At 51.0% G+C, this 9,910-nt stretch overlaps 1 protein-coding gene across 1 annotated transcript in view; it reads right to left on the bottom strand.

Moving 5' to 3' along the window:
* Positions 1–6,778: 6,778 nt before the first annotated feature.
* Positions 6,779–9,910, bottom strand: part of SAG (S-antigen visual arrestin) — a 43,309-nt gene continuing 40,177 nt past the window's right edge. The window contains exon 15 of the mRNA XM_053215987.1: positions 6,779–7,015. Within this exon, the coding sequence (XP_053071962.1) occupies positions 6,966–7,015 (50 nt within the window). The 3' untranslated portion in view covers positions 6,779–6,965. The remainder of the gene's footprint in view (positions 7,016–9,910) is intronic.

Below are 9,910 nucleotides of genomic sequence, written 5' to 3'. Positions count from 1 at the left end.
GGCGGGGCCGGGGGCGGGGTCTGGAGGGCGGGGCCTGTTCGGGCGGGGGCGGGGCCGAGACTGGGTGGTTCCCCCCCGCCCCCCGCCGCGCCCCCTGCCGGTCACGCGCGCAGCCGCAGATGGAGTCGCGCTCTGGCCCGTGCGCCTCCACCCGCGGTGTCCCCTGGCCCCTGGTCTCAGCATCTGTTTATTTTCTGTCTAGGGCACGATTTGCGTCATTTTGTTCCTGTGGTCACTTTTTTTTAAAGCTTCAGTCTTTTCGTTCAAGAATGTAAGTGATCTCCAGGAGGCCCGAGACTCTGTCTTGCCCTGCATTTTGTCGCCAGCGTCAGAAGCAGCGTCTGGCATTTAGTCGTTAGTTGCACCATAAACAATTCGGAGTGGAGGGATGCATGCATGAATGCAAGAAAGAAAGAAGAAAGTACTTGGACGGACTTCTGGGATGCCAGAAGAGGGGTACACAATTCCATCTGGTAAGGGTTCCTGGAGAAAAGATGCCCAGGAGAAGGAAAAGGCTAGCAGAAGTTATCCCTGACAGGGGGGAATTGTGTTCTAAGAGGAGGGACCAGATTGTGCAAAGGCCTGGAGGCAAGAAAACAAGTGTCCAGGAAAAAAGGAAGTTGTAGCCTAAAGGGAGGAAAATAACACAAAGAGATGAGCCTGGGGGTGGGCAGGTCAGATAGAGCTTTGTAAACCCGATAAAGAGGTTAGTCCTGAGGGCAACAGGAAGCCCTTAAGGGATTTTAACCCTGGGTGGGGCTGGGTCACAAAGCTGGAGCCTGTGATCCAGGCTTTGAAGTAATCAGGGCAGGTGGCTGCCTGGGTCATTGGGAGGGGCTGCAGAGATAAAGTAGACACAGAAGTAGGTGGAGGCAGGAGGCACAGGTGACTAAGAGGCCCTGGGTGCTAACCAGGGCTGCCGGATGGTAGATGAGGTAGGTGGAGTCCTTCCCTGGGGGGAGCAGGAGAATGCACTTGTTTCCGCTGCCCTTTGAGACGTACAGGTGTTTGAAAAGAGCTTGGTGTTACCTGAGAGGGGCAAGTCCTTAGGGGACTGCGTGACTGTCCCCTTGCTTTCAGAGGGCTGCTGCTAGAGACTCAGTGGCCTCCGGCCTGCCTGCTGCTCAGCATGCTCTGGCCCCTGCTCCTCTGGGTGATACTTTTCAGAAGCAAAACAAGTGAAACCCCCTCCCCCCCACCAGGGAACACAGAATAGCATCTAGCATGGGGAGGGACATGGCCAGGGGAATGGACGCAGAGCCAGGACAGAGCATGTCAGGGCCTAATGCAGGAACACTCGGGGACAGGCCCCAAGCCCCTGGCTGCACTGCCCAGTGCCATAGCCACTGGCCACATGTGGCTACTTCAATTTCAATTTCAGTTAATTATAATGAAATTTTCGGTTCCTCAGTCACACTAGCCACATTTCAGGTACACGATAGCCGTGTGTGGCTTAGCAGCTTTCACACAAGACAGCGCAAATATACATTTCCATCCTCACCGTGAGTTCTGATGTGCACAAAGATAGCGATGGCCCTCATACGCTGCCCGCCCAGCACGCACCAGACACTTGAGCAGTGATTTTAGTCTCACACACCAGCCCCACAAAGCAAGCTCGCTGGGCTTGTTCTGGCGTTGGAGACAGTGGCCTGGGGTTCAGATATGTCTTCCAAGGAGTAGAAAAGAGACCGGGTTTGGACATGAACCGTGTGTCTTCCAGGCCGGCTCTCCCACAAAGCTGGGCCCAAAGGAGCTCGTAGAAAGCAAGAGGGGAGAAGGGCCTGTTCTGGGCCGAACCGTGTCCCCCACCCCCCGCCAGCGTCCCCCCCAAACGTTCATAGGTTGAAGTCCTAATCCTCAGTACATCAGAATGTGACTGTGTTTGGAGATACAGCCTTTAAAGAAATAATCAATTTAAAACGAGGCCATTAGGATGGGCCTTAATCTAGTGTGACTGGTGTCCTTCTAAGAAGAAGAAGTTTGGACACAGACAGGCTCAGAGGGAAGACCATGTGAAGACACACAGAGATGCCATCAACAAGCCGAGGAGAGAGGGAGGCCTCAGAAGAAACTAGCTCTGCCACACTTGACTTCAGGCTTCTGGCCTCCAGATCTGTGAGAAAAATATCTATTGAACTCCCCCCAGTACTTTGTTATGACAGCCCAAGCAGACTAAGACCAATACAGGCACAGAGGAGAGGGTGTCCCGCATCCCCATGGAGGTTGGTCATTTTGTATCAATTAATTACAAATAGTGTGATACGTAAGTGCAAAACCTAGGGGAACTAATGATTAACGCCGTCAAGGGTGTTGGAAGGCTCTCCGGAGGAAGGGTGACCCCAGCTGGGTTTGGACATTTGAGAACAAAGGTAAGGGGGTGCAGGGACTCTCCCGGGGAAAACACAAGGCAGAAGACTCCCGGGCAAGTTGAGAGAATGACAAGGGTAGCCAGCCGTTGGTGAGGAGAAGAGGAGGCCAGGAGGGTGTGGACCTGTGGCTGGCCTCGGAGCACCCTCTGTGCTGGCCAGGAGCAAGGACTCTGTCCCTCGGGCACCGGAGCCACTGAAGGGTGTTTAAAATATATCTGGACAGAGAGCGATCCAGAGGAGAAAAGACTAGAAACAGAGAGGGTATTAAAAAGCGATTCGCCAATCCAGGCAATCTCGATTTGGAGCAGAATCAAGGCCGTGGTCACAGTGGTGGAGAGAGGAAGTGACACGCAGGAGACACAGCAGAGATGGAAAGGGAGCGGGTGCCCTAGTCGGGAGATTAGGGATGCCTCCCGGGGACACGGATTTCAAGGAGGATGCTGTCCCCAGTGAACAAAGTAGACCTAGTGGAGGTGAAGATCAACTCGGTTTTGAACAAACGGAGTTTGAGGTGCCTGGGTGAGCTGTTGCCTACACCCGAGAGAAGCTCAGGGGACATGTGGGCTCCAGAATCCATCATCTTAGAGGCAGGAAGCCACAGACATGAACGTGAGTTGGGAGGTAGCAGCTGAGGCTGGATGGGAGTGTATCTACAATCATGAGAAAATACTACAGATTGTCTCAGCAAAGAGGAGCCTTTAAGAAGACAGAATGTCATGTGGGATCCTGAAACATGAAAGGGACATTAGGCAAAAGCTACAGATGTCTGAATAAAGAACGGGCTTGAGTTTAATAATAACATGTCAATATGGGCTCATTAAGGGTGGTCAACGTGCCATCCTAGTGGAAGATGTTCGTAATAAGGGAGATGGGTGTGGGGGAATTCACTGTCCTATCTGTGCAAACCTTCTGTAAATCTAAACCTACAGGACTTGAAAATAAAAGGTGTATTTTTAAAAAAGAGCATTCGGCTCGTTAAGAATCGTATTATGTTCCTCAACCAGCGAAACATAACTCTGGCATATTTTTCTCTGATGAGTGAAGAAGGTTTTCTGTTCTCGGGTGACTGCAGAGCACAGTTCCCTCCGAGAGCCCCCCCCCCCCAAGTGCTGTGCCTGTAAGAGCACACTCCCTCCGGTGCCTCTTTACGGCATGAGTCACGCTGTGAATCATCTCTAACAATGTGCAGCTCCCTGAGTTTACCCCACCTTAAGGGCATATCAAGGTGGCAGTAATAACACACTTCACATCCAACCTAATCTTTCTTGACCTGTCAACGTAGAAGTGCACGCACCTCCTGTCAGGAAAACCCGCTCCATGTTAGAATAAATGATGCGGTTCAAAACATGGTAATTTTTTCTTTTTTCTTGGAGAGAGTGGGGCGGAGGGAGAAAGAGAGAGAGAATCTTAAGCAGGCTCCATGCTGAGTGTGGAGCCCGACTCGGGGCTCAATCCCATGACCCTAGGAGCATGACCTGAGCCAAAATCAAGAGTCAGATGCTCAACCGACTAAGCCACCCAGGCACCCAAATGTGAGAATAATCTGATTTTACCTTGAACTAGGGTTATGATTGACATTTGGAGCAGGACATCGCTTCTCTCTGTGAGACATATAATTTTCCTGGCCCCCAAGCATTGTGACAACCAAAAACCACCCCCATACATTTCTAAACAAGCCAACAGGGGCCCCCCCACCTACCCCAGCTCCCCAAGGATTAGTGAGGTAACCGGTATGGGCTGTGGCCTTGGACTAGGATGGGAGCACCGGGTAGAGTTACCGGCATAGGCAAACAGACTCTCTATTTAACTAGCTACACGCATGATAAAATTGTAGCGCACCAAATACGCTCACCTCACGAGGACAAGTAACACTGGGGAAATCTGAAGCCGATGGGTGGGGTGTACCAGTGTCGAGGTCCTGGTCGTCATAGCATACACCATAGTTTTGCAAGACGTTACCCTTGCGGAAGATGCAGGATCTCTCTGTATTATTTCTTACAATTGTATGTGAATCTACAGTTCTCTCTATAACATGTCAATTAAAATAAAAAAAGAACTTACAGGCAGCCAGTGCTGAACCATAAGCGCTAATCTCCCCCTCTGGCTCTCCAAGGTCTCATATACTTATTCAGCATCAGAATGTGAGCAAAGGTTGGGGTATAGACTCAGGGAAACCAGAGTTCAACTCTCGACTCTGACCTCTCTAAACTGCAGTTTCCCCACGTTAACGACTGGGTATGACGGGACCCCCTCACAAGCACAGAGGGAATGATGAGACATTAAGGTATTCAGTGCCCCGCGCAAGGCAAGTGCCCAGTAAGTAGCAGGGATTCTGCTTCTCCAGGCTTCTACTTGCCGGTTGCAGAACTTTCTCCCAGGTTCCCAGCCCCCACTTTCCTCATGTGGCACGCTCAGTTCCTTGGTACCCTGTTTCTTCCAAATGCAGCTACCTGGAAAAAGCCCCGGGCCACACAGCCAACCTGCGCAGGCACATCCTCCCTCCCGACATGCCAGCAGACCCTCGCGTGCAGGCCCAGCCCAGGCAGGGTCCCCATCCCATTCGCAGCAGCCGGCTGCTCTCTTCCTGCTCCTACCCCCAACCCCCTCCCCAGGGTGGCCAGCTGCAGGCTGTATTCCTGCCAGCACCTGGAAGTCTCGGAGTTGGGCATTTGGGGACTAAAATAACCTGGAGGGCAAGAGCTGTTCTGACCTCTGGTGTGCAGGGACTGGCCTTCCAGCTCTGGTCTCCAGCTCTAACCCACACAGTTCCAAAGGTCAGGCCCACTAACGTCCACCCTGACTGAGGATGTCCCGGGATCAAGCGATGCAGGACCCAACAGGCTGGTCCTCTGGCCAGGCACCGCGGGGCTGACTCCCAGGTGCCGGCTCGCCTAGGATCTCTAGTGGGAGCATAGCTGGCCTGTGGGCTTGGGTGGAAACAGAAGAGGGGCTCGGATCCCCAGAGTGGCCTGCTGCCCTGATCCTTCCTGAGTATCCTGAGAGGGGGTGTAGGCTGGCATGGGAACGTGCTCTTCTCTTCGAATCGGAGAAACGCTAAGGAGAAATTGTGTCTGACCCCGCAAACCCACAGGCCAAAGGCCCAGTCTTCTGCCTATTATTATTATTACTATTCCTTCTCCAGAAATGAATCCTCATCCCTGTCAATATCAGAATGGCTCAAACTTGACACATAAGTCCACACCCTCCTTTGTGTATATGGGAGCCTCCAGCCTAAATCCCAGTCCGCAGGACACAAGCCAGCCTGGAATCCTGCTGAACAAGCCCAGATGTGGGAGCCTTCGTGTGCATGGAACCCAGGCTGCTGTGCAGCCCTCTGCCACTGCTTGTGGTCCTGGAGACCCCACCCCACGTGTCCACCCCACCCCTGTCCCCTCCTTTCACCCTCCTACCTTCTGTGAGGGGTAGACCTGTGCAGAGCTCTGCAAACCTCTTTGTTCCTACTCCCTTGAAACATGGACCAGAGCCTACACACCCCCCAAAGCCCCTCCCTGGCCCTAGCGGCCCCCAAGCTGGCAGACACCACGGGCCAGGAAGGGGACTCTGAAGGACACCACCAGGCACCACCTACAGCCCCCCCTTCCTCCCTGACACAGAGCAGCCTGTCCCCCACCTAGTCTCAGGGAAGACACCCTGAGAAGTGCCCCCTTCCAGGACAAGCCATTCCTAGGGCTGGGTTCTGCCGTCATCGGCCGCTGGGCATTGACCGACCTGACCAAAGCTGGGCCAGCCAGATTCTCCGTCCCAGGACCTACATACTGGAACCAGAGACCCCGAGGCTGAGGGTACCTGGTGCCAGGCCACCACTACGGGAGAATGGCTGCCCGGAGGGCAGCCCCGGGAGCTGCTGATTCCTGCCCACCTCAGATTCTTCCTTTAATTCCATTCTCTGAGCCCCTCCAAGGTCCTTCCAGTGCACTCCCTGTTTTCCCTTAAACCAGCCAAATCTGATTTCATTGCTTGCTTTCAAGAGAGACTTAACCAACAACCCAGAGCTCAAACAGGGACTTGGAGCAAAAGTTAAGCGAGTGATGAAGAGTGTTTTGGCCACATTTGTCCTCTGCTCTGTTCATCTCAGGAGGCTCTTGGGGGGCCGTGGAGCTAGGATTGGTCAGGTCATTAGAAACATTGCCCCCCCCCCCCCCACCGCCTATATGTTTCCAGGGAAACTGTTTACCCCAGGCCCCCCGGTGAAAGCCCTGGACACACCAGGCTCCACCAGGTGAGCACACCACATCTGGGATGTCTTCCCACCTCGATGAGCCAGCGCTGAGCAGGTCAGGCTTCCTTTCTAGATCCTGCCCTCCCCCACCTGAGACATGGGGACTCTGATGGCTGCAGCTTGCATGTGGGTGATGTCACCTGGGCCCCTCAACAAGCCAGCCTGAATCAGAGCAGAACAAACTTTATTTCTGTGAGTAGACCCACGCTTCGGTATTTAGCATAACTAAAGGACTAACTGTGGAGCTCCGCTCCTCAGGCTGTGAACTACCCCGTTTCCCCAGTGCCAAGGGTGACCTCTTCACTCATCCGCGGCCTCCCGGTCTTTCTTCCCTTCCTCAGTATCTCCCGAGTCTTTCAGATTTTGGCGAGCAAACTCCTCGAAAACCAAATTTTCATCCTGTAAACTACAATAAAGCAAAGGACGTTTCGATCATGGCATGCTCTTCGAAGCTTGCAATGAAATCCCAAGCAAAGCAAGATCTTTGTTCTTCCCTTTGCAACAGATGAACTGATCAAGATTTTTCTAAATGATGGAGCAGGGCATCAAGCCATCCTCCTCACAGCTTTTCACATAAAATCTCTTAAACAAAAAAGAGACAATGAAGAAACCCACAAGGCAGACACACATACCCAGTATAACTGAGCACGCACACATGCCATAGTGCTAGGGAGCAAAAAGAAAACCAGGGCCTGAGGTGGTGTTGAGAGCATGGGGTGTGTACAAAAAGAACCCCAGAGGGGTTTGGACCCAAGGAGGGAGTCACAGAACAAAAGGGACACTCAGAGCAATGGCTCACCTGTCCTTTGCTGTAGTGGTAAGCATGGAATAAAGGAGAGAGAGAGAAATCTATCAGAATAAATTCTGACAGTTGCACCTGAAAAATTTCTTCCTTATTTTGGTGACTTTATAGTCGGAGGGATAAGAAGCCCAGATACGCGCATTTCACAACAACCCCACGTAATCCCCACCTCTCTGTCTTTTCCAGCTCCCGGAGCCCTTCTCCCTGCACATTCGAACCACGGCCTCCTTTACAGAGTGCCTGCCCTCACCTCCTCTACCCTCACCTCTACGATGCTTTCTCCCTTCCTGTCCTTTGGACTGCATCTAGAGCAGAGTCCCAGGTGCTGTAAGGACCCGCTTGCCGGGCCCGGCTCACACCTTCTCCTCCGGCTCGCCACGGGGGGTGTCCTGGGACTGGATGTCTAACCAGCACCTCCCGTGGTTGGGGTATTTGGGGTACACGCTCAAGCTTGGGAACCACGCCCGGGCCCCTCAGGGTCTGATTTCTCTGTGAACAGGTTAATCATGTTGTTGTTGTCATTGAGTTATGTTTTCAGATACATTTTGCAGCCCCTGATTGACTGCTACTCGTTTGAGTGGTCCTTTGCTCTTTATTTGCTCCTTTCGCTTTCTGCCCACTTAGTAAGGCGCTGTTGTAACCCTCAGTGGTGAATCAGCAAGAGCTAAGTGAAGTGAACAACTCCAGAGGGTTTTTCTGAGAGCCCAGGAGTGATGGAGAGTCACTGCTCTGGTCTCTCAAGCACGGGGAGGGAAGTGTCTGTGCGGGCTGCTGACCACAGGAAAACAACAGAGAGGCCCCTGGGCAAGAACCATCCTGGGCCCCCATGGTGCTAGCATGATTATACTAACTGGGACCATCAGCCTTAAAGAGAGTCAAATCAACCCCTGCCTTCCATGTGGATGCTCTTAACATGGGATAATAAAAACTTGGTAGCATTTCCGTAGTGTGTATTAGGTACAAATCACTTGGCCCCTGGTCCTGGCAAGGCTTCTTAGCTACAAGTTACACCTTTCCTGCTCAGTCTACCTGTCTAACTCAGAGCCAGGAACTAGACAGGTAAGATGTGTGCACTCCTGTGAATGAAACATCTGTGACTCAAATCAGAATCCAGACTGCAAAGTCAGAATTTTGAGGCCATGGCGTGATTTGTCCTTTCCCCCTGAAATCTCACAGCATAAAAGATCATTGTGTAGTCTTGATGTTGTGATATGTTCAAAGGGAGGGCCCCAATGACTGAAACACAAAAATGTCATACCCAAAAAAGGAAGAGCCCCATTTTCCCCCAAGTGAAGTTGAAAAGTCTGTTCACAGCTCTAGAAAACATTCTGGCATAAATGGTGACATCCCCTCAGGTCATAGTTTTAAAATATTCTTTTTAAATGTCCTTGGAAGGGACCAGAATGCATCTCAATCTCACAGAGTTAAAAAATAGTATCTGAATGATGCCAGCATATAGGAATAAGAAAAATGTGGCCAGACCACTTTTTCCCCCAAGTACATTGACTATTTGAATCCAAAACATTTGGAAAAAAATACCTTGAGACAAAATATTTTTGAGACCAACCCAAAATGAGTACGGGGGTGGGGCTCATTCTAATGTCTAAATGCCGTTTCATGATCAGTATTTAAAAACCTAGAAAGTGTAAGAAAAATAAATCTTCCTTGTTTATACCACTTTTGTTTGTTTGTTTGTTTGTTTGTTTAGTAATTTCTACACCTAGCATGGTGCGTGAACTCACATCCCCAAGATCATGAGTCGTACGCTCTACCGAATGAGCCAGCCAGGCGGCCCTGTTTATAACACTTTTACTTAAAATATTCTTTGTTGCTCTAACTAGGGAGGGTTCTCATTCACCCAAGTCTACTTTCCTTTCCTGCCAACTCAGCCACCTTAACATTAACACAGTGGAGAATTTTCCCCCAGAATTTCTGAGCTCGCGCCTGTGTGCTGTTTGCTGCTCCATTTACTTCCTTTAAAAGAGCCGTGTTGAGATCTAATTCCTATACCACACAATTGACCGACTTACATGCACACTCCAGTGGTTTTTAGTATATTCACAGAGTCGTACAACCCTGGCTTCGTTTTCTTCAGACAGCCATACAAGAGCCAACAGATTTGCAATTCAAAGGAGAGCCAAGGTGTCAGGAACTCGGCCTGACACTCTTTTCTAGTATTTTCAGTGCTCTCACGATAATCCTGTCAAAAATCACTGTCCAAAATACTTGTCAGGCATCTAAAATGCCTGTTACTGTTTTCCCATGAAATGCAAAAGTCTCAGCCTCTTAAATGAGTTTTTTGCCTACATTTTCTTTCAATCTCAATCAGGTTCTATTCCCACTTGAGCTTCTGCTTTTAAATCATTCCTGATCAGGGCGCCTGAGTGGCTCAGTTGGTTAAGCATCCGACTTCAGCTCATGATCTCATGGTTTGTGGGTTCAAGCCCTACATCGGGCTCTGTGCTGACAGCTCAGAGCCTGAAACCTGCTTCAGATTCT

Source organism: Acinonyx jubatus, chromosome C1 (genome assembly GCF_027475565.1).
Source record: "Acinonyx jubatus isolate Ajub_Pintada_27869175 chromosome C1, VMU_Ajub_asm_v1.0, whole genome shotgun sequence".
Classification (NCBI taxonomy): domain Eukaryota; kingdom Metazoa; phylum Chordata; class Mammalia; order Carnivora; family Felidae; genus Acinonyx; species Acinonyx jubatus.
The sequence above is the reverse complement of the archived record's forward strand: the minus strand, read 5'-3'. Positions and strand labels throughout refer to the sequence as shown.